General features: G+C 35.5%; 2 protein-coding genes across 3 annotated transcripts; both read right to left on the bottom strand.

Annotated features, from left to right (window-relative positions):
- Positions 1 to 185: 185 nt before the first annotated feature.
- Positions 186 to 5,985, bottom strand: ERD1 (Clp ATPase). Of its 2 annotated transcripts, none has more exons than XM_078298753.1 (11): positions 4,947 to 5,985; positions 4,665 to 4,828; positions 4,179 to 4,517; positions 3,939 to 4,069; positions 3,748 to 3,849; positions 3,376 to 3,657; positions 3,156 to 3,277; positions 2,506 to 2,800; positions 2,175 to 2,408; positions 1,855 to 2,088; positions 186 to 694 (listed from the first exon to the last, which is right to left on the bottom strand). In XM_078298753.1, exons 1-11 carry the CDS (start codon positions 5,594 to 5,596, stop codon positions 383 to 385), a joined length of 2,865 nt encoding a protein of 954 aa, XP_078154879.1. In that variant the 5' UTR covers positions 5,597 to 5,985; the 3' UTR covers positions 186 to 382. The 2 variants fall into 2 exon arrangements, with proteins under 2 accessions (XP_078154879.1, XP_078154878.1); XM_078298752.1 differs by having other exon boundaries at positions 2,506 to 2,806; positions 4,947 to 5,983.
- Positions 5,986 to 14,036: 8,051 nt separating this feature from the next.
- On the bottom strand, positions 14,037 to 20,153 carry ACS (acetyl-CoA synthetase). Its single transcript, XM_078298751.1, has 18 exons — positions 19,955 to 20,153; positions 18,837 to 19,240; positions 18,570 to 18,716; positions 18,268 to 18,423; positions 18,041 to 18,163; positions 17,779 to 17,947; positions 17,486 to 17,670; positions 17,311 to 17,399; positions 17,122 to 17,212; positions 16,911 to 17,024; positions 16,705 to 16,781; positions 16,507 to 16,585; positions 16,167 to 16,235; positions 15,865 to 16,040; positions 15,395 to 15,451; positions 15,137 to 15,227; positions 14,913 to 15,011; positions 14,037 to 14,480 (listed from the first exon to the last, which is right to left on the bottom strand). The coding sequence occupies exons 2-18, from the start codon at positions 19,194 to 19,196 to the stop codon at positions 14,295 to 14,297; spliced, it is 2,268 nt and encodes a 755-aa protein (XP_078154877.1). The 5' UTR covers positions 19,197 to 19,240; positions 19,955 to 20,153; the 3' UTR covers positions 14,037 to 14,294.
- Positions 20,154 to 25,098: the final 4,945 nt, after the last annotated feature.

Raw genomic sequence — 25,098 nt, 5'->3', positions numbered from 1 at the left:
TAAAACCGACAGACAAAAACTTCTCTCTGACTCCGGTATTAAGTTGAAACACAAGCCAACAGCTTTGTATTTGCGCATTTAAAATATCGGCCTAACATGAATTGTTATCAATAAATTACTACCAGAAATCAACAAATACTTCCCCCAATCATCCACAGTGCGCAGCTAAATCTTGACATGCAAAAGAAATGAACTCACTGCACTCCTAAGACGGGAAATTATAATCAAAGAATTCACCTTCTTTTATCTAAGAAACTCTATTTACACCTGAGCTTGTCAGGATCTATACAGGGATAAATGTAATCCTGCCGACCAAAAGCATTATTAGGCCGTGAAATGAATTATACATGAGAAAAGAATTAGAGACATATGAGATCTCTTTTCAGTGCGTGGATGCCGGGTCTGCCAACTGAACAGTCTGATTAGGCAGGTGGCTAACAAAAGGACTACCTGAAGAATTGACATCAATCAAAAGAGTATCGCCCGGCTTATAGTTTCCAGAAAGAATGGCTTCACTCGAAACATCTTCAATAAATTGAGTTACAGCTCGCCGTAGTGGTCGAGCGCCATAGCTACGGTCATAACCTTTTTGGCACACCAAATCTCTAAGAGCGTCTGTTATCTCCAGAGAATACCCTAGGGAGTGAACCCTTTCCTTCACTTCTTGTAGCATTATCTTTAGGATTTCCAGCATCTGTCACATATGGATATCAACTAGATAAGTATGACTGCCAACAACATATTTTATATCAATACCAACAAAGAAATCACTCAACTAACTTGCTATGGACCTAATTGATGGTACTGTTCTTGGTCCTCCAAAAAAGCCCAATTATTATACTTGCAGATAACACCATTATTTCAATTGGCACCTGACCGTTTTGAGGTATTTGCAATTAGCACCCAATAATTAACTTAATGTGTAATGGAAATGCATATCAGTTAGATATTGAAAAGCCTGCCACTGTATTAACTAAATATTTTGTTTCTTATATTTTTATCCCACAAAGTACAAACAGAAAATTAAACAAGCAAAACGGATTAACATATTTCGTTCCAAATTTACATTAAATTTAATATGACGCAGCGGAAGGTAATCTAGTCATTCTTTGCTCAACTTACCTTGGTTATTTTGGTGAGGTGTATCCAAATAACCCAGTTAATAATGAGCAGTGTTTTAAAATGGGCCGCATGGGCCGCATATGCGGTCGGCAGCCGTGCTCAGAATGCCCATGCGGTCCTCCCATGCGGTTTTGACCATGTGGCCGCATATGCAGTCATGCGGAATAAAAAAGCACATATGCGGATTAAAAATGCGGCCATGCGGACTGAAATATGCAGCCATGCAGTCCTCCCATGCGGTTTTGATAATATGATTGTATTTTAATTAAAATTTATGTGAAAAAGGTAAAAAAACTATCGTTGGTTATGTCATTACGTGGAAATAAATTCAAATATATGAATATGAATATGAATATATATATATATATATATATATATATATATATATATACGTGAATTTTTATTTTAAAATCCGCATATGCGGCATACCGCATATGCGGTATGCAGTGGCCTTCCGCATGCATGAACAAAACCGCATTTTAAAACACTGATAATGAGTGTACATTTGCAAATATGAGAAATACCAAATATTGATGCAACTTCAACAAATTGCTACATCTAATTTGCAAGACAGCTGTTGCATACTTGCATTTTGAGCACAGGAGGACACTATATTTCTTAAATATTTTATGTAGCAATTGTCAAATTTTATCATTTCTGGAACATGGAAGGCCATTAAGGATGCCAAAAAGACAGACCCAATAGAAATATAAATATAAGATAAAAATAAACCTGAGCTTTCTCAAGAGGGCGGAACACAACCATCTCGTCAATTCTGTTGAGTAACTCAGGGCGGAAATATTCCTTCAACTCTTCCATCACAAGTGATTTGAGTGCAGCATAGCCACTGGATTCCTTTTCTTTAGACGAGATGAAACCCAAGCTCTGCTTTCCCGAGCAAATTGATGTGGACCCCACATTTGAGGTCATTACAATCAATGTGTTCTTGAATGAAACTTTGCGCCCCTGGACAACATGCAACACATATCATCATACATCACAAACCTGACAAGAGAAGAAGAACAGCATTTAAATGAGATTGAGAAAGAAACCTGAGAGTCAGTGAGGTGGCCATCTTCAAAAACTTGGAGGAGGATGTTGAATATATCAGGATGAGCCTTCTCTATCTCATCAAGCAAAAGCACCGTGAAAGGTTTACTCCTGACAGCTTCTGTCAAAGTACCTCCCCCACCGTAGCCCACATAGCCTGGAGGAGACCCTATTAGCTTGCTCACTGTATGTCTTTCCATGTACTCGCTCATATCTAACCGTAGCATTGCTTCCTCCTGTCCCCACAAAAAAAAAAAATGTATATATATATGTTCATTTCATGGAAAAAGAGTTTATCAAGTATAAAACACAAGATGCACATTTTTCACTTACGGATCCAAAATAAGTAGCTGCAAGAGCTTTCGTGAGCTCGGTTTTTCCAACTCCCGTGGGCCCACAAAAAAGCATTGTCGCAATGGGGCGGTCAGGATCATTGAGCCCGACACGTGATCTCTTGACGGCCCGGGAAATGGCCATGACAGCATCCTCCTGACCAATAACCCTCTTTCTGAGCTCCCCATCTAATCTAACCAAAATCTCTGTCTCATCTGCTGTCAGCTGCTGGACTGGAATGCGTGACCACAAGGAGGCCACCTTTGCTATTTCTTCTGGTCCCACTATCATTTCTCTACATCTCAACAAATAAGCAATTAATTAATAAATGGTGAAATGAAAAATACTGTCAGCCATGACTCTTTCATGCAGTGAGGAATATCACAAATAATTGATGATATAATTTCAGAAATATTGTAAGTCTTGAACGTTTATAATGGTCCTAATAAACACATATGATAGTTAAGTGCTATTTGACAATGATACAATTTAAAAGGCATTAAATGCAACATTTCTTCTGAAGGAAAGAACCTATTTCTGACAGAGATTTGATGCAAACCAGTCTTTCAAGATTATATAATATGAAATGTTAACTGGAAAAAATATGCATACAAAAGAATACGGAAGTGGTAAAAAGTAAGAAATTTTACTCGTCGTCAAAGGATACTAAAGCAGATGTTAGGGCTTTATTTTGAGTGTCTTCTGGTCCAGCACTAATATTCTTCTCCAAGTTGATCTTATCCTTGGAATATTTCAGTGTTTTTGCCAGTTCCTGAGGTTGAGCAAAGCAACTAAAGTCAAGCTTGTATCTCAACTCCAAAGGAATAAATGAGGTGATACCATGTACATAATTTCAAGAAAAAGATATACCGCTTCATGCATTGCCTGGACAGCTCGAATTTCTTGCCAATACTCATCAGGTGATTTTGACAGAATAGAGGTCTTCCCTTGTTTCTTTCTCTTAAATGCCTCAATACGTGCGCTACTACCAGCTTCATCAATTAGATCAATTGCTTTATCAGGTAGATGCCTATCTGGTATATATCTAGCAGACAAGTAAACCGCAGCATTTATTGCTTCCAAAGTGTACTTGCACTTATGATAGGACTCATATCTGTCACACAACCCCAGTAGTATCTGCACAGCATCCTCCTACAAAAATAAATCATAGACAGATGAAATCAAAGGGTCCGATAAGTCCATACCCAACTATTTCCAGAAAATTACAGGAACTAGTGGTACCTGACTAGGTTCATTGATTAATACAGGCTGAAACCTGCGGGCCAAAGCTTTGTCCTTTTCAAAATGTGTCCTGTGCTCACTGATGGTTGTTGATGCGATGCACTGACCATGGAAAATTAGTTACATACTGTGGGTGTGAGCATGGGAAAAATAAGGAAGAAATAGAATCTCTTTTTCAGTATTGCATTTACCTGCAATTCACCCCTACCAAGTGCAGGCTTTAGCAAGTTGGCAATATCAAGACCAGAACCTTTGTTTCCTTTGCCAACTGTCCCTGAGCCTATAAGATTGTGAACCTCATCTATAAATAAAATCACATCACCTGCATGCAAGCAAGAAACAACATTTTAGACTTAGCTGCTATTTGCAGAAAATATGCACACATGATCTTAAAACAAAGAATCAATTGTCAAAGATGAACATCAAACAACCTGATTTTTTCACTTCAGATATAAGACTAGTTACCCTGGTTTCCAATTCACCTCTTTCCTTTGCACCGGCCATCAGTAAACCAACATCAAGTGACATTATACGCTTTGACATAAGGAAAAAAGGGACATCTGCATTGGCAATACGAAGAGCTAACCCTTCAGCCATTGCAGTCTTGCCGACACCTGGATCCCCCAAAAGAATAGGATTGTTCTTTGTTCGTCTGCATAAAATCTGCACCATTCTTTGAATTTCGGTGGCACGTCCTATCACAGGATCTATGTGTCCTTCACTTGCTCGAGCAGTTAAGTCCACACAAAACTGAGATAATGCACTATTCTCTGGTATAAAAAATTATTGAGTCAGCATTCACACTTAGATAGTGGCTGTGCAGTTACCAGTTACAGCTACAATATTTCAAAATGTGAACATAACAAAATATTAAAAAAATAAATGAAAAAGCAGATGAGGTAGGATATAGTTGCTACCTTTCTTTTTCTCTGAAAATTTGACAATTGCTCCGTTTCTGGGGGCTGACTTTTGACGAAAATTGAAGGGAGAAGCTGATGTTGGTTCTCTGCCGTCTTTTGCAAGCTCTCCATGGATTCTCGCAAGTGCCACTGATGCTAACTGATTCAGGTCTGCCCTTAAGCTACAGATAGAAGTGATGGGAAGAAACCATTCAGCTTGCTAGAGTACCAGAATCAATCAGACAAAACACATCAATGAATTTGAAAAAAATAGAAAGAAAATACATAATTGTATGGTACCTTTTAAGAACCTGGATAGCACTGCCATCATCAGCAGCAAAAAGTCCGAGCGCAATATGCTCAGGCGCAATGAAATTGCAACCCATGTTTCTAGAGGCTTCAGCTGCAGCCTCAAAGACATTTTTGCAGCTCATCGAAAAGGGCACATCACTGGCCAGCCTCGATCCGGATTCCTTAGGAGGGGATTCAGTGGATTCCTTCCAGATGGCTCTGATAGCCTTCCTTGCAACTTCGATTGTGATGCCAGAACCGAGGAATCCGACAGGTGACTTCTCTTCTGCTACCAGTCCCAGCAGTAGATGCTGTGTAAAAACCATGTCACTGCCCAGAGCTCTGGCCTCCCGCTGGGAAAACACCACTGACTTGATTGCCCTCTCTGTGAACCGCTCGAATACCGCCCTGATCGGCTTTAATTTTGCTTTCTGATGCTGGTGGAGATGGCGGTGGCGTCGGGGTGGAGAAAATACAGGGAGGAAGGAGCTTCCATGGAGAAGGGGATGCGCCAAAAGGATCACCCCTCGGTGGGTTGTTGTCGAGCGCCACAACGATGACGAGCACTTTAGAGGGACCACGCGCCGGCCTACGTGGCGACTATTTGTCAACGATCTAACAGCCCCCGTTGAAACTGAGGAGCTGCAACACGCCTCCATTAATTTCGGTTTTCGTGGCTTGATCGAGAGGGAAATGAGGGAGAGAGTTAGAGAGGTGGAGGTGGTTTTGATTGATCTAAAGAATATAGAGTTGGGGTTGCTTATCGGGAAAGGTGTTCCTTCCTCTTCCTCAACTCGATCTAGGGAGGAAAGAAGACTGCGTTGCGTGGGTTAACTTTATACTAATTTGAGACGAAAGAAAAATCCATATGCGTTTCTTCCACCCTACCGGCTACTAATTCTGCTTGCTTAACAATCTCAGCCAGATATTTTTTTTTCTCTTGAGATATAATACACAATTTACCCGCCAACATGGAGTTTTATTTTTTTATTTGACTAAAATTTGTTTTTACGCTGAAGTTCATAGCATAACAACGGATACGGAAATGTAAGAATAGGGATTGCCGGGAAGCAAGGTATTGTGGGAACTCGCACGCCATCTCTAGGGTCGTGGGGATCTCCAATTAGACACGTGGCGCTTCCAAGTGGTGCGATGGCCGACTTGATTCATCCCTGGCTGATTTTAGACCGTCAGATCAAAAAGGACAGTTTGTCGTTTGATATGTTTACAAAATTAATTTCGTTTGATATGCAGAATATGTTGAGACGGTTCAAATCGACGGTTTGAACTTTGGACTTTAAAATCAAATATACTGAGTTGAATAGTATATTACCATATTTTACTCTTATATCATGTGATTCTGATGTTGAATACGTGAGGAATTGGAAATTAGAAGGGCGCGGGTAGAGATTGTATAAAGTGGGGAACATGAAAAAGGACGAACGGAGGTGGGGCCCGGTGGGACCCCCATGAAAAAGGAAATCCGTTAGTTATTAACTTAATTCTAATTTTTTTTTTTTTCTAAGCCCGGATCTAGTTATAGTTCTCCTTTTTTTTGGGGACCAGTGGGGTATTCGGGGGGAGAAGCGAAGCTTCTACTATGTGTTTGATTACGCTTGATTTTGTTTGGAATAGATTGACTTTAAAAGCAATGTTCTAAACAGCAATTATCGCTATAGTTTGTAAAGTCCTTAAAAGGCAATCATAACTAGCTATTTAGTATTATAATAAAAAAAAATGGTTGATAATGTTATAGTTTTTGATATCCGAAAAAAAGTTATAGCACAACTATAACTAGTTATTTAAAATTATTATAAAAAAATAGTTAATAATATTATAACTTTTGAGGTTCGAAAAAACTATAACTCAACTATTGCATAACTATAACTAGTTATTTAGAACCTTGTTTTAAAATAATGAAACTATGCCCTTCTATTGAATTAGTTTGCATATTTGATTGGTAGATAGAAGAGTAGGCCTACTTTAAAAAAAAAAATCTATAAAGAACTAGTTCAACAAAACTAATTCAATGATTGGTTCAGACTTCAGAGAATCATAATAGATTGAAATATTAATTGACTATTAAGTTTTTCAAATAGATGTGAAAAATAAAATTTATGTCAACAAGATCTATAAAAATAAAACACTTACAATTTCAAAGAATGTGGTGCAGGAAAGGGTTTTTACTTTTGAGATGGGAAGGAAACAGATTCAGGTTTATTTTATTTGTAGAATGTAAATTGAAGATAGAACCAATATGATATTTTAACTCGTCAATAGGGCTCACTAAACATAACCTAGAAATTCTTATATTTATTGTAATAACAATTTATACAGTTGATTTTAATTTACATCACAATTCACAAGTCATGTATTTACATTAAATTTATTTTTTCAATTTTTTTTATGGTTAAGAGATCCAAAACTAAATCAACAATATTTTTTTTTATCAAATATAAAAAACTTACAATAAAAAAAACGAAATAAAAATCAACGACTTAAAGATTGATATTTTTTAACAACCTCACATTTTTTTTAAATGTATGGACCTAGGTTTTAATTTCTGGTGCAGTGTTTTAAAAACCAGAATGAAGAAGCTCCAGTGAATCAAGACTTGGCAGAATGTAAGGGTAAATATTTTAACAGAGCAGTTTTAACTTCATGCAGCGCACAAACCATACACAGAGCTGTTTTGATTCTATAGTCCATGTGCTGCATGAAGCTAAAACTGATCTGTTAAAATATTTACCCGAATGTAACTTGCCTGCTGTGGATTTAGGTATAATTAACAAAGTAACTATGTTAGAAAAAATAAGAATTTGTAAGTATTGGAAATTAATAATTTGCTTCTAACAGTGCTACTTCAGTGCCTCTATATGTTCCTCTCTCTTAATTGTTGAAAGCTTGTCAATCCAGTCATTAGGGTAAATATATTGACAGAGCAATTTGACTTCATAGAAAGCACAAATAATATAACCAAAATGAAAAAGTATACAACTGGTGCGTTGTATGAAGTCAAACTAACTCTGTAAATATCTTTACCCAATTATTTAGCATAGAATTTGGAATCTTGAAAGGAATATTCAGGCGTAAAAGAAAAGAAAATTGAGTGTATACTTATTTTAAATATTTTTCCATTCAGACGTCAAATTTACATATCACCCATAAATTATTTAATCCCAATTAATCTAACTTAAATATTAATTAAATTTAATTGACAAAATGACCTTACTACAACTTCAGAAATTCATATTAATCAACTGGTCAAGATAATTTCCTTGATTCCTTTTCCTTTTCATCACAGATGTAATTTTTCTGAAAACTTTTGTCGATACCGATTGATTGATACCTAATTCAAAAATGTACTGCAGCTACTATATCTCTCTTTTTCATAAGCATAGTTATTTAGTTGCACTGCTCCGCGAAAACTTTAAATTAGTTGCCAAGTCCGGATCCAGACGAATACCTTTCCTTTTCTTTCTCATGCCAAAGAAAATGGGTGCGAAACTTCTTCAAACGGTAATTTAATTCTCATTTAATGAAGTAATAAATGCTTTCCATTTTTTGTAAATCCAAACCTGCATCATGTTATTTAAAATCCCCATTACCCTTAAAATAGAGGCATCCATTACCTTCTCAATTGTTCTATTTCGTACAAACTATTGTGCCTAATTTAAATGCTCTTTTTTGTAATTATTAATGGTAATAATTACTAATTACTAATAGGAACAATAATTTATTTCACAATCTGTAATTATTAGTATTAATAATTAAATTTATCCATAATAGAAGAAAAAATTAATATTATATAGAAAAATTATTAATTCACAAAACTAAAATTGTTATTTATTTAATATTAAACTATGTTGTTTTTTAGTTTGCATTTTTTATGAAAATAATTGCTTCCATCTGTTTGTACAAAATAAAGGACTTGAGAAGGTAATGGCGACCTCCATTTTTTGGGGGTAAATGGAGATTTTAAATAACACGTTGCACGTTGGAAAATGCTTTGACAAAATGGAAATATTTTACTACCTTTAATTGCAATTTAACTACCATTTAAATTGATCAGATGGTGAGTTCCGCACCAATCCAGATAGGGGTGAAAACGGATCGGACAGTGGTAAAACTATAGGACGCTGATAACAATCCCCGCAGCCTCCACTCCGCATTTATCTCCGCAGATATTGCCAAAAAAAAATATGGGGGGACTGCTCAATCATTAATAAGCGTTTAAAAAACTGCGGATATTTAACTTGAAACATCAAAATATTTACCTTGAATTTGTCAGGTATTAAACCCTATGCAATGATCTCTATTTATAAAAGAAAAAATCAATCCATTAATTTTTTTTTTTTTTTTTGAAATATCAGCAGTAGTTGCGATATAGCATATATGTAAAGAGTTTTGCCTAAGACATTACATCAGAAATCAACAGGAGGTACCCATCGACCCAAAATACAACATACATTTTAGTTTATGCAAAACTACCCCTATCTAATTATGATTTACATCAGTCTGGTTCCGGCAGTAGATTTGTGCCCATTGCCCTTCTAGTACCAGTGTTACAGTATTTCAACCACAGCTTTCCTTCCACCAGAATCCTATCAACTAACATTCTAGATGTGATAGACCTCCTAGAGAAAATTCTGTCATTTCGTCTCTTCCAAATGTTCCAGCAGACACACATGAATATAGCCCCTCCCTCATTCACACTAGAAGCATTTGATATGCGCAGCCCTTCAATTGAGCTAATCCAAACATCTTCCACCGTATGCCCTGACCCCATTAGTGTGTACCCTAGCTTGATAGAAATTTCGTCCCAAACTTCAGTAGCCGCATCACAAAGGAACAGCAGGTGTAATGCGGATTCAGTGGCACTGTTCCGACACATGCAACAGCCTCCATCTACTCCCATATTTCTTCTCTGCATCATATCTTGAGTCAAAATTCTTTCGTTGAGCAGCAGGTACGCGAATACCCTAACCTTGGGTGGTATTGGAAGCTTCCATACTGTCCTTCCAATTAAAGCAATTCTTCTTCCCCCCACTATCGTGCGGTATGTCGATGCCGCTAAATAGCTCTGAGAAGCTGTCCAATTCCAAAGCATCCGATCCGTGTCCTGCGTGAATTCAATGTCAGTAAAAATTACCTCTTCTGTGTGTAGGGAGAACCGAATTGGATATGCATCCCTCAAGGAAATTTTTGAGTGTCTCGGCCTTTCTCCCTGCTGTAGCGTGTTTACCATAGGACTTTCATTCCAAACATCAAACCAGTACGAAATTCGTTCACCATCACCAATATTCCAACTGGTACAAAACTGAAACATTGGTATCAGAGTTCTCAATTTCGTCCAAAAAAAGGACCCGCCTATCATCCAAATCCTGGGTCCCTCTATATTATTACCAATTAGTCTAATTTTGAGACAGACCGTGGTCCACAGACTGGTTGGTGATACATATGGCCTCCACCACCATCTTAGTAGCAGGGAAACATTTTGGAGCTCCAAGTTTTGAACCTCCATACCACCCCATTGGTACGGCAAGCACACAGATTCCCAATTTATTAATGAGATACTTCTTTTGTTGTTTCCATCCCTACCCCAAAGGAATGATCGTCTGATGTGGTCAATTCGCTTCAACACCCACTTGGGTAATAGAAAGCAGGTCATGAAATAAATGGGAATGGATGAGAGTACAGATTTAACTAGCTGGAGTCTCCCCCCGCGTGAAATCATTTTTCCTTTCCATCCTTGCATCCTTCTCTCAATTTTCTCAATCAACGGCAAGAAAGCCGACCGATTAGGCGACTTGATTGTCATTGGCATTCCCAAGTAGAGGATAGGGAAGTCCGACTGTGTAAAACCAAAAATTGTTCTTGCATTAGTTAAATCTCCCGTGGTCAGATTAATCGGGACGAAGTTACTTTTTGCAACAATCCATTAATTGTCCCCGCACAAACTTTCTTTTTTTTTGAATCGTCCCCGCACAACTGGGGACCATTAAACATGGGGGGATCACTCAATCATTAATGAGAGTTTAAAAAACTGCGGGTATTTAACTTGAAGCATCAAAGTATTTAACTTGAATTTGTTAGGTATTAAACCATATGCAATGATCTCTATTTATGAAAGAATAAATCAATCCATTAATTGTCTCTGCAGAAATTTTTTTTTTTTTTTTTTGAATCGTCCCCGCACAACTGGAGACCATTAAATAAACAATCCCCTCACCCAATGATAAATACTCTGAGACATAATGATAAATACTTTATGTTACATAAGTAAATACTTTACATTATATGGATAAATACTTTATGTTACATGGATAAATACTTCTCAGGCATACTTGCAACTTTCAGTAAAACATCAATGATAAATACTCTCAGACATAATGATAAATACTCTATGTTGTTGGGTTTTGACGGTTCAAACCCATTGATTTGCTTAAGCTGCGGAAAGAGTAAAACAAAAATTTTTACATCTAACTTAAGCTACGGATTAAATGAATCAAGAAGATCCGTTTAATCCTATTTACAGATCTATTCCATAATTGATTTTCTAAAGCTTTAATCTATTTACCAATTAAATAGATTAATATAACAATTTATACCTTGTTTCTAAATCACAGTTGGAATGCAGACCGAGCGATAAGAGCTACATCACGGGAATGATTCTCCTCGGAGCACCAAACGTATGGTGCCTCTATAGGTTATCCACCAGGACTAACCAGAGAGCGGTTTATTTCTTTTGCCAGAAATACTATAAACTGCGGAATTCTGCAAAAAACACTATTCACAGAGAAAAAGACGAAAACCCGTAAACATGAATTTTCGGTTACTTAGTTTCACAAATAAGCAAAACTGACATACCGCGAAATTCAGGAAAACACTATTCATCGATCCCGTAAATATACTTCACAACAACCCGCAAGATTATACGTCAACTACGTATAACTTTCTTTTCTCAACCGAAACACTATTTGGGAGAGAAACCGAAAAAGAGAGAAAATATCGATTTGTTTCGACACGAAATGATACGAGTGAATTAGTAGTTTTTCTCTCTACCCCTCCACCCCTATTTATAGGGTTTAGGGTCGGTTGCCAAAAGACCGAAATACCCTCGGGTGGATAAGGATGATGACATGTCATGATGACGTGTCATCTGGATAAGGATGATGACGTGTCATGCGGATAAGGATGACATGTGAAAAGACAAAAATGCCATTGGCCGAAATCAATATCCATATAATTATTCTGAACAATTATATTTCTTGCGGTTGTTGTTTCGGTAACTTTTATACAACGTAACGTGTACGTTTATAAATTAACCGTTGTTTCTGCTTGTCATTTTTATATGACATTTATAATTTAATTATATCACGTATAATTAATTATAACCATCTTACTATTGATCATTACCAATTTATAATCAATCACAATAAGATTCTCCGATTAACTCCTATATGTGTGACCCAATAGGATCTGTGTTATGTTAGTAAATAGAATTAAAACTGTTTTAACTTCTATAATCATGAGCGGCATCTGGCAGAATACATCATGACCATCCAATTACACAGATGATGCTGTACTGTACAATATCACGATCCAGTAAACAATTTACTTGTGTCAGTTCTTCTGTCTCATAGCTATCAGATCAGTTTCAAGGTAGATGTGTGTCATCCTTGCTAACTGAATCTTTTCTTGATCTTGAGCAGATTATCAAATATAATTACTCTTGTAATTATACCGCATGCAGATAATCTAACTCTACCAAGGGGCCCAGTGATGCTATAGCTCGTATAGAGATACGAGGGACAAATAGTATTCTTGGTAAACTATCACTTCCTCAGCTAAGTTATACATATGGAAAAGCTATCGTTATGACTGCTTTTTACGGACAACGTTAGATAACAATCACACATACATATTTCTCAGTGGGAACGATAAATACCTCATACTTTAGAACCAGTCACTGAATGAAAACATAAATGACACGAACACAATTCTATTTAATGTTTCATTCGGGGTCTGTCAAATACCATGTTCCTAGAACATGTATCTATGTGATTAAAATGACATCTCGTGTCAAGTGGTTTGTAAAACTTAACCATCTTTTAATCCACATACTAACCTTACAGCGGTAATTAGTGTTCCTGCTAATTACCTTGGTCAGTGACCTTTTAAGAGTATATATCATCTATATTATGGAGTTTCACAATTTCAGTCATGAACTCGAAATGATCCATAAATGCAATAATACTCAAGGCAACAAAATAATATAAACATTCAATTCATAAACAAAGCTTTATGATAATTTATCGTATCATTGATTTCTAGATTATTACAAACTAACATATGTTACATGGATAAATACTCTATGTTACAAGGGTAAATACTTCTCAGAAATAATGATAAATATTTTTTTGAACATCAATTAACAGATAAACATTTATTAACATGAATTGTTATTAGATAACAGTATAATTAATGCGGAGATTATTTTTAAAGGAATAATTAATGCGGGAATTGTTATTAGAGGAATGCATAATTAATGCGGGAATTGGTATTAAATGACAGTCTAATTTAATGCGGAGATAAAAGGAAACTTTTAACAAAATTAGTGGGGGGATATATGACAGTTAAGGAAGAGAGAGAGAGTGCGGAAAAAATGGGGAGATGGGAGTGAAGGGTTTCATATAATTATTCAAAACTATATCATATCTGGTTTTATTTATTATTAAATATGAATATGGATATGATCGAATACTTATTAAAAAATATCAAAAATCACAATATTATCTAATTATAATAGTGAAAACATAAACTATTTTTAATTTGAATACATATAATTAAAATTTAAAATCATATTGTATCCGTATCTGCATGAATATTCAAATATTAGATATAAATATTTAATTTTCAAATACATACCCGATATTATCTATCCCTATAACCAGATATCAACTTGCCAATGTTAGGCCTTTCTATTCCTCAAAATTCTTCAAGAAATTCCTAAAGATTTAATTTCAAAATTATTTTGATCGGATAAAAATTGAGTTGTTACAAAGTAGCATCCGGCATCCGGTATTTAAGATGATCATACGAAACATAATTTTATTTAACTTGAATAATAAATTATCATGTTCGGAATACAAAGCTAGTTCCTCGTGTACAAACTTGCTCATCATCAAAAGTTCCGCACAACAATCATTTTTAAAATGCAGCTATGAACAGATATATCAAGCTAGTTCTATAAAGCACAACAAATGGATTCTGACCAATGAACGGGCCCGTATTTGACAGAGAGAAAGCAGGTATGCATCTGATCATGTATTGGATGGGAATCATGGGATGGCGTTAACAATCAGCAAGTGCAATGAGTTGATCCACAACACCGGGATCAGCAAGGGTACTGGTATCCCCCAATTCGTTAAGCTGTCTGGATGCAATTTTGCGCAGGATCCTCCTCATAATTTTCCCACTTCTTGTTTTTGGAAGCCCTGGTGCCCAGTGTATCTTGTCCGGAGCCGCAAATGCACCAATCTACCAACGTCACAATTTATATGAGCAATTTAATAGAAGTGGTTGACAGGTTTCGGTAGGATTGGGTCGAATCTGGTTAGTTAAGGTCACTTCAGGTTCAGGTTCAGGTTGTTTCGGATTCAAAATTTCAGTTCAAAGTTCTTTCCAGGTTCACAATTTTACATCTAGAAATTCTAGGGTGGGTAGGGTACATTTCACAAACTATCACCTCACTGATCATTTATGGGTTACTTGAAATTTGATGTTCGCTAATCCTCGTGGCATGTATGGTTCAGGTCTTATCACAATTCTCGGGTTTGTTCAGGTCCAAGTTTGAGTGAGTTGATCAGGTCTTCTGAGTCAAATTAATTTTAGCAGCTACAGACTTAACTATTGAGAAGTTATTAAGCAACTTCTGAGAAATGCTCAAAAAAAGCTGAAAAATTGAAGTACCTGGTTACGAACAGTTAAAATTAGGCTTTTGCGAAGTTCTTCACTGTAAGGAACTCCTTCCTTCAATGTCACAAAAGCATATATCCCTTGGCCTTTCACCTAAATCATGCAGTACAATCAAGTTTTCCAATAAACAAAATATTAAGACAGTATAAATTTGAGGGATAACGAGTTGTTGTGAGCCCTCTGAAATAGAAAAATGAAAGAAAGAAAAAATATAGAACCTCATGCTCAACCCCAACCACGGCAGCCTCAGCACATTGTGGGTGTGAAACAAGCGCTGACTCTACCTCAGCTGTCCCTATACGATGCCCGCTGCATTGTCCAAATAATAAAATATAAGAATATAAATATATAAAGCATTTCAAAAACAAACAAAGCAGTCCAAGGACCACCCCTTTAAGATCAGGTACCAGACAAACTGACTAGTATGGTAATCCTTGATAGAAGGAATGATTATAGAAAAAAAAAATTCAAATTACCTGACATTGATAACATCATCAACTCTACCAGTAAGCCAATAGTACCCATCCTTGTCCCTGACATAGCAACAATATCAATTATAATCTATTTCAATCAGCTTTAATTAAACTTGGACATAACTAGGGATGGCAATTCACCAAAGTTTCTATTTCTTTTGTTAAAATAAAAAAAAAGAACTTCAAAATTAACATATTAGAACTATACTAAAGAAATTTCTAGTGTTTATCAAAGAGCCCTTTTTTTTGTTTGACAATTGGGTAATGACTCTCTTGGTCAGCCTCTGCCAGGATTTCGAAAAAAAGACAATTGGGTAATGACAACTCAAAGAGCCAACCCATCTTGCTTCAAAGTACAATAAGAATTGCCAGGCAGCCCCAACCAATAACCCCTAAGTTTGATACAGTAGTACAAAAGAAAACACAAGAATGTGGGATAATAAATCCACTGAAGCAAGTGGTTGTATACCTACCTGCTACAGCCATCACCAGTGAAATAATAACCGGCGAAAGGCTTGAAATAAGTGGTCTCATATCTCTCATGATCTCCAAAAAGAGTCCTAAATGCACCAGGCCAGGACCTCTTAATGCAAAGGTATCCACTGCACTCTCCTTCTATCTCCTTTCCTTTCTCATCCACAATAGCTGGCTGCATGAGAGTATACATGTCTCCTTTTTCTTATTATTGAACATTGAAAATGGTTTTCAAAGAGAAAAAACAGTGAAAATATCAAAAACCTCAAAGTTTTCAAAATTAACTGCAGTGTAAAACTACCTGAACACCAAAGAAGGGAAATGTTGCAGAGCCGGGTTTCTGTGGCCAGGCACCGGGTATTGGCAAGATCTGTATTTACAGAACGATTGTAACATCATTTTGTATTAATTTGGCAAACAACTTATAAGAGTAACTTTTTGACGTGTAGCTTTGGGGCCCAAATAAATTATTGACTAGTAAGGTGACCAAACAAACCTACAACATCATTTCTATTTATTTTCTGTTAGTTAGAAATAAATTGCTGACAAAACAAGCCAACAAAAGAGGGAAAAATATGCACAAAAATTAATTTATGACTAGTAAGGTGTCACAATCCAGTATGAAAATGGTTGGTACTAACCATGAAACCACCAGTTTCCGTTTGCCACCATGTGTCTGAAATGGGACACCGCGAGTCACCAACAACATTAAAGAACCACCTGTAATGTTAGTAAAGTATGAGGCAAGTTTCTAAATTTCATGCAAAAAGGAAAAAAGAAATAGGAAGCAAAAAAAAAAAGACTAGAAAATAAATGAGAATCAGAAAAACATAATGAACCTCCAAGCAGTTGGGTTGATGGGCTCTCCAACACTTCCTAAAACACGGAGTGATTTGCGAGAGTAGCGCTTGACGAACTGCATAAAAAGTCAAATACCAGCCAATTTAATTTATTTATCAGTGATGAATAATGATAGCGTACTGGATTGCACCTCAGATAAACATCAATAACCAAATGGGAAGAACATAAGGGAGAGAACACGCACTTCATCACCTTCACGCATGAGGGAACGAACCAGTGTTGGTGCTGTGTAGAAAATTGTCACCTTGTACTTATCCACTATGTCCCAGCACCTACCCGCATCTGGATAGTTTGGAGCCTACAAGTGAATCACAGAGGTGCCCCATTGTTATTTCTTGTCTACCGATAATTCTATAAGAAAATAAATGAAACTTAGACAGCTTATAGATGGTTACCCCTTCGAAAACCAACACAGATGCTCCATTTACAAGAGGCCCGTAAGTGACATAACTGTGCCCTGTTATCCAGCCACAGTCAGCAGTACACCTGGTAATAAAACAAGTGAGATATACATTTGCATTACCAATGAAAGAGGAAAAGTTTACAAAAATATGCTATCAGAAAGGAATAAGTATTATTTATACCAGTATATGTCGGATGGCTTGTAGTCAAAAGCATACTTGAATGTAGTGGCAGTGTACACCATATAACCCCCAGTTGTGTGTAACACACCCTGTTTGCCAGTTTCACTTAAATAAAACACTATAGTTGGGATAGAATTAAAGAAAAAAAATAAAAGTTAACAAAGAGAAAAAGCACCTTTGGCTTTCCAGTACTGCCACTGGTGTATAAAAGAAATAGAGGATCTTCAGCATCAACCCATTCCACATCACATTTGGTAGGGAAGTTAGGCACAACATCCTGCCACCAAACATCTCTTCCGTCCTGCCACTTTGTTTCTTCCCTTTTCATTGCCGTTGTATTCTCATATGTCAAACAGATATCTGTTCACACCAAAATTACATAATTACATTACCTGCATTTCCACGGGAACTAGATTATTAATAAAAGGCTTCTATTTGTAATGCTTTATATAGGTTCTTAAAACTCACCTACAGAGACATTGTTCTTAGCACTCTCGGTTAGAGCAGTATCGACTATATCTTTAAGAAAAATAACCTTGGGACCCCTCCTGACTGCATTGCATGTGATCACAATCTTTGGCTTACAATCAATTATCCTTTGTGCAAGAGATTCAGCAGAAAAACCAGCAAACACAACCTGGAAAAGTGCACTCCATTAACACCAACTCTTATTTAAATATTAATAGTACTTAGAACCAAATTGAGTTCAAAAATTAAGGGATGTGCATACTGAGTGGACAGCTCCTATACGGGCGCAAGCTAACATGGCAATAGGTAGTTCCATCAACATGGGCAAATATATGATCACTGCATCACCCTTTCTCACACCAACTTCCTTCAAGTAATTGGCCAGCTGCAACCAAAATTCAACCACAACCCAATAAAAAACCAAAATTTGGATAAGCAGTTATAAAAAAAAAATTAAAGATAAATTAATCTGATATTGTGTGCACAGACCTGGCAAACGCTGTCCAAGAGCTGGGAATAGGTGAGCTGTCCATCTTGATCGGGTTCATTTCCCTCCCAATAGATAGCAACCTTATCTCCATTCCCTGCTGATACATGCAGATCGACAGCATTGTAGCATATATTTGTTGATGCTCCTTTGAACCACTGTCCAGAATATATCAGACATGTACAAAAACAAAATATTTAAAACTCAGAATACCTCAATATGTACTTTGTTATAGTCAAAAGGGGGCAGGCAACTATGTCCTCAAAAATTGTAATATAAGAAAAGGAGGAAATTGAATACTGACCTCTATGCTAACTTGACCCTTGGTGACATCAAGGTTCTCCTTACAAACCTCATTTGGGTTCCATTTCTCCTTCCAGTAAAATTCAGAAGCAATCTCTGCCCAGAAACCAGCTGGATCCTCAACCGACTTCTTGTACATCTTTTCATACTGATACATTCCCACAAAATAAAACAGAGTTTCAGATTAAAATAAAAATTCTGAAGACATAAATAATCAAATCAAATTGAACCAGGGCAGAGGGAGAGGGAGAAGGAGAAGAACTCAGACCTGTTGTTGTGAAGAAATGAGAGCGCTCTGAGAGAACTTTGCGCTGGGAAGGATGAGATCATCCTCTTCAGAGGCAAGCGAATCTCCAAGAATAACGGCGTTGAGCTTGTTTATCTTCCCAGCACCCGAAGGGGTGTGCGACATCGACTCAACGTGGCGGAGATCGCTCGGTCCCAACTCGGTCGTCCCCATGGCACCACCACCTGATATTTTGTTTTTCTGAGAGAGAAAGCTCTTGGTGTACTTGATGTTCAGCCAAGGGGGAGAAGAGAAGGGAGAGAAGGATGAGTTTGACAATGCAGAGGTGCGTCGCAACGACCAGATCTGTGAGCACTGCTGGTATAAGTGCACCTGCCTCATTTTTATAACCTCCTCCTGTTGACTGTCTATTTTCTTCACTGGACCTAGGGGTGTCAATGGCACCCTTTTATCCGTTTACCCGATCCGTACCATATTTGATAAAATGAGTATGAGTAAAACAAAAAAAATTTGTAAATTTTTTTTTTCCGTTATCAAAACAGATAAAGTTTATTTCGTACCCGTTATTCGATCGAGTAATTATATAAAAAAAATTATATATGTTATATATTTTAATGAGCATTGAATTATTATCTATCTCTAATATTTTAAACAACTACTCTTAATCTTGGAAAACAAAATTTATTAAATTTTCTAACTTGACCATTTATGTAACTGTGTTAAACATAATTCACCATTAAAGCATTTCAACAATTGATTATCTTACTTTTATTTGCATGCCTGATTTTTTTTAATTGAAGAACAGAGATATTTGTGTTTTTGAATTTGTGTTTTGATAAAAAAAATAATTTAGTTGGAATTAATTTTCATATTAGTAATGTGATTATATATGTGACAAATAAATGTGTCTCAGTGTTTTATTTAATAAATAATAAAAATAATTATTATACAAGTATTAACTGTTATTTATCCGCTACCGTTTTGTTATCCGATAACTACAACGGGTAAGAGTAGGGTATGGATAAGACAATTTGTAACGGGTAATGTTAGAGTACGAATAAGAATAATTTGTAACGGGTATGGGTATGAAAATGTTTCTACCCGACCCTTACCGTACCTGTTGACACCCCTAACTGGACCCCAATTTTTTCCTTAATTATTATTTACACGTCAATAATTTCCCCATGAGACATGCGTACTTCCTTTCTCTCTCGCTCCCTGCTCTCTTCGCTCATGCTATCCTTCACCATTTCTCCTCTCTATTTCCTTCAGCAAACGAGACGGAAGCTACATCGGACACGCCTCTCTGTTTTGTGAGATTTTTGCTAAGAAAATATCCCCTGAATAAGGGGGAATTTCATGTATATCCCTCAAAAATTTCAATATTACGTATTTATTTCTCTAAAATCTATAATTACATATTTATTCTTAAAAATTATAAAAACTCACATATTTATCCAATCTAACTCTATTATATATCAAATATCTCCAAATATAATTAAATAATATTTTTTAAACATTAAAATTTATTTTACAATATTAATTAATCTGTTGAGTGTTGGCAGTGCCAAAACCTCCCGCCTCTTACCTCTAGACTATATATCACCCGCCATGCTCAATTTGATGAAATGTATTGCACATAGAATTGGATGAAAAATATAAGAGAGCCCGCTTTACTGGCCATGTTGTCACTGTTATGGTTGGAACTTGACTTGTTTAAGGGTCTAATTATGTATGCTGCAAAATGTTAAGCAAGCTTTATTACTATAATAAAAGTGCATTGACGTTTTGTTATTATTTCACTAACTGAGCTGAGGAACCAATGGTTATCTAGAAGATAATTGGAGATAAAAAATTCATGGACCTTTGATCTATTGTGAATTTCGCTGTTTTTGAAATATACTGTTATTTTTTCTTTATGCAATCAAGGTGTTTAATACAGCAAAAAATTCATGGTACTGGTACAATACAGTTCAGTGCTAGTGCTAGTGCCGGTACTGGTACAGTACGGCTATGGATTGGTACTGGTACAATTTAATACTGTTTTCTAGTACACTGGTCTTAGAAGGGAAAATAAAAGAAGGGTAAAATGGGAATAATAGAAAATTAATGTTAAATATAATGGATTGGACAAATATGTGAGTTTCTATAATTTTTAAAGATAAATATGTAATTATAGATTTTAGAGGAATAAATACGTAATATTAAAACTTTTGAGAAATATACATGAAATTCCCCCTATAAATAAAGATACCTTATCTAATTAGTCAGTTCAACCACAGCCCACAGCTTTTATCGACACAGAAATAATTAATTAATTGGTGGAGCTTTTGGAATTTCAGACTTTAACCACGGTTAACTCTGTTTATATTTTGCAAAAAATAATTGGAATTTTGGATTATCCTTCTATTATGGACAACATACAATTGTTTTTATCTTCTTCTTTTTTTTTACAGTTCTGTGGGCAATCCTTGCCGTTACCTTGTTTTTCCTCAACAAATTTTAGCCATGAATATTTTATGTACTTGCCCACTGATTATTTGTCAGTTGCTTTTGACTTTTCAAAGAGCTTTGGACAAAGCTTGATTCAAAATCAAGCTTAAACGTTTAATTTGTATTGAGATTTGTACAAATATATTTAAAACTTAATAAATTTAAATAGTTCCTTAAATCTAAATATTTGTACGAATTTTGATACAGATCTGACTTTGTCCAAAACTCAAAACTCCCACCCAGTAAAATTGGTTTCATTAACCGACTTGTACAAAACATGGCGCTTATGAGCATAATAGTAAAGGCTGTTTGCAGATCAAAAATTGAACTTCTCAACATTTGCCACCAGAAAAATTATTATTATTACTATTTTTATTTTTTTTTACAAATAGAATTGGACGATTTCGTTACAGTCTCCACGTATTACAAATTTGGATTTGCTGACTCGGCAAAGAAATAGATGTCAACAATAGGCATAAACTATATATTTTAAAACCCTTAATCTGATCCAAATATATATATTGATACAGCAAGAGCCGCTTATTCCTTGTTCCGAATTTTGAATATATTTACAAGTCAAAATCACCGCATTCAAAAAAAAAGGTCGAATCCAAATTTGATTAAATAACAGTTTTTTAACGGATTTGGATGTAATTCATATCTTATTTTTTGTTTTAATATATTAACTACGTGCATACATAAACAAAAAAAAAATTAGTTGATTTAAATTGGTTGTCAATTTTAAATATTATCGAGATTATAATTCAAGTCCAATAAAATATTACTTTATTTTTAATATTCATGGATCAATTTAAAAGAACACTATTTCAAATTTATACCGGAAGAATATATATTCCATAAAGGACCTCAAATTAATGGATAGAGACTCATTTTAGATTTGATTCTCAATGGCGCTTGTTTTTTCTTACGTGAAATAGTGAAAATGACGTCATTTTTTTCAAAACAAAATCTATTTCTTTTTCTAAAAAATATTACTTTTTTCAAAATTTCAAATTAGCTTTCTTTTGATACATATCTTAAAAAAAAATCCTCGCTCTCTTTACGTGCATTATCTTCAATTTCGGAATTAGTTGTCATTGATTGAACTGTCTCAAAGGCAGAGTTAGACTTTCGAACTATAGAAGTCAAACAAAAAAAATTCTACAAAAAATGAGGATCAATTTGATAATACTAAGTCATTTTACTGAAAATTATATAGAAAATCATACGTAAATACAAAAAATCTAAAAAAAAATGAGGGTCAATTTGACCCCATTCTATTTTCTTCCCTCTGCCATTGAATCGTTTATTATAGGGTGAATAAAAAAACAGCAATGAGATTACTCAAGCCTTAAATTTCTATGTTCTCTCAAGTAATATTCTCTCGAATATTTGACAAAATTTTAATCATTTATGTAGAATTGAGATGTTGATCACTCTAGTATTTTAATTGCCATCTCGCTTTACGATTGGATTCGCTCTTTCGACCGTCGCCACGCTCTAATGATGATTGGATCTACTCATCGCTATGCTCCAATCGAGATGAGAATTCTACGCTCCGAACTCCGACGATACCACACTCTCAGCTCTGATTTCTCTCCTCTCCACTCGAGAAGATAGAACCAAGAGAAGGGGGAGTGTTGCGTCGGAATGAGGACTACAATAAGTGAAAATAATAGAGTTGGGTAGTGAGTGGGAGGAGCGGCTATTTAAAACCCTAGGTTTTCTTGAATTGCTAATTCACTTTAAGAGCAAAAGAACTATTAAGTTGAAATCTTTACAATAGCTCTATTTTAAAGTCCAAACAATCAGTATAAACCATTTAACATATATGATTCGCATGAAATTATACATGTCAATCAATTTTACAATTTTTTATTTCTACATTTCAGATAAGTAGAACATCACTTGATCCAAAAATTCTAAATCATACAAAAGTATTGATTTTTACATATATAAAAACATAGTAAGAAATTCTAAAAAAATACAAAATTTAATATTCAAGTACATTTTTATATGAAAATCATGTTGAATAATTTATAAATACTATTTGTATTTTAAAAAACAAAAATAATCAATCCATAATACAGACTATTCTATAGGGGAGTGCTATACTGAGGGGCATCATTTGAGATTTTAAGAGCTGAGAGAAATTTTTCATTTCAAATACCGATCTTGACCCTAATTAATAAAAGAACTAATAAAAGGAAAGAAATGTTCCTTCCATGAGAAAAATAACACCAATAGATCTTTCCTACTGTAAGAAAAATCAAACCCCAAAAATCCTTCCCTCCTTGATTCTAAATCCTCAAGAATCATTCTCTCCATGGTTCTCTTTCTCCTTCATTTTTTTTTTAATTTGGAGTTGTTGTTCAACTTGTACCTAAAATTGAAAATGAATCACACCATATCAATTAAAGGGGAACTTAGTAAAGAAATCAAATTATGTAATTCTCATATATGCTGAATTTCTCAACACAAGCAAGATTAAAAAGTTTATACTTCAAGTGAGAGAGACTGACTAAAAACGAGCTCTACTGTTACCCATGAATTCTCGAACAGAAGGTTAGAAAATAAGCTATATGTCGTAATTAGGGCATCTGGGATGGGTTTAGCATTATATATTAATTTGCTCATCACGGTTTCAAGTATCAAAATGATTTGTGCAAATTCCATGATGAGTACCAAGAATTTTGGAAGGACTGCAATGTGGCATATTAGCAATTTTTTTTTGTTTATGTAAAGTCCCAACTAAATTAAAAAGATATATTTTTGTAAGAATAAATTGATCAATGATAACGAAAGAGCTGCCTTGTATGATTTTCTTCCTTGTTGCTCATTTTATAGGGTAATAATTGGATTTTGTCGTACTCATTATAATCGGGAGAGAGAGAGATATTGAGTTGTTACTGATATTGCTATATCCGACCTATTGTTTTGACCAATTTCGGTACCAAAACATGAATCTTGAGCCATTAAATAACATCTATTATAATGATTATGCGTAGAATTGGTACTGCTGTGCTTTCATTCTTATCTTGTAGGAAAATTGGTGAAATCAAGCAAATTACTGAAGTTAAGAGACCTTGATGCGACCCTCATCAGGCTTGACGCGAGGCGCATCAACCACTCAGAGCCGCACCAGCAGGTCGCAGCACCACTGCATGCGAGGCGCATTCATCACACTCTGATGCGGGTCGCTTCAGTGGTGATGCGGGTCGCATCGCGAGCTTCCAGAGCAGACAGCAAAGGCCCAGAATTGAAGCAAATGTTTTGAAAAGTCTATAAATAGCCCGCCTCGGTCACCAGAGAGGGAGTTCCGAAATTTGAAGATTCAAAGCCTCAAGAATTGGAGTGTTGATCAAGAAAGAGAGAAAGGAGGGAAGATCCTTGCAAGATTGCTTCAATTGGTTCTATCATGATCCTATCTCTTCTCTCTTCTTTTATGATGTTGTTTGAGTAGATCCTTCTTTGTCTCTAGGGTTGATGTAGTCTAAAGCTTTGATTGTGTATATTTCACTTGAATTTGAGTTGTTCTTGTGATCAATTGATTGTGTATCTTTCTTTTAAAGCTTGATTGAGATTGTGTGATTGCATTTTGTTGACTATTGTTGAATGAATCTTTCATCTCTTCTAATATCTTGATCTAGATCTTTCTTGCAATTTAATCAAGCACTTGAGGTAGATTAGAAATCTGAAAAAATAGATCAATTGAACCGAAAGGTGAGATTTCCATTTATTGAGAGATAGTGGATACCTTTAGCAAACCGATCAATTGACTTAGATTGAA

The sequence above is a fragment of the Carex rostrata genome, chromosome 3 (assembly GCF_964058835.1).
Source record: "Carex rostrata chromosome 3, lpCarRost1.2, whole genome shotgun sequence".
Taxonomy (NCBI): domain Eukaryota; kingdom Viridiplantae; phylum Streptophyta; class Magnoliopsida; order Poales; family Cyperaceae; genus Carex; species Carex rostrata.
Note: the sequence above shows the minus strand (reverse complement) of the source record. Positions and strands in the feature narration are given on the sequence as shown.

Excerpts from the sequence above, each read along its gene's own strand:
- ACS (XM_078298751.1), bottom strand. The coding sequence starts at position 19,196 with ATGAGGCAGGTGCACTTATACCAGCAGTGCTCACAGATCTGGTCGTTG. Across the intron at positions 18,717-18,836 it reads TCATTTCTTCACAACAACAG|TATGAAAAGATGTACAAGAA; the intron begins GTCTGAGTTCTT and ends GGAATGTATCAG. Across the intron at positions 14,481-14,912 it reads TTTTAACTGTTCGTAACCAG|ATTGGTGCATTTGCGGCTCC; the intron begins GTACTTCAATTT and ends TGACGTTGGTAG.
- ERD1 (XM_078298752.1), bottom strand. The coding sequence starts at position 5,596 with ATGGAGGCGTGTTGCAGCTCCTCAGTTTCAACGGGGGCTGTTAGATCG. Across the intron at positions 4,518-4,664 it reads ATTTTCAGAGAAAAAGAAAG|AGAATAGTGCATTATCTCAG; the intron begins GTAGCAACTATA and ends TTTTTATACCAG. Across the intron at positions 3,850-3,938 it reads TTGGTAGGGGTGAATTGCAG|TGCATCGCATCAACAACCAT; the intron begins GTAAATGCAATA and ends TTCCATGGTCAG.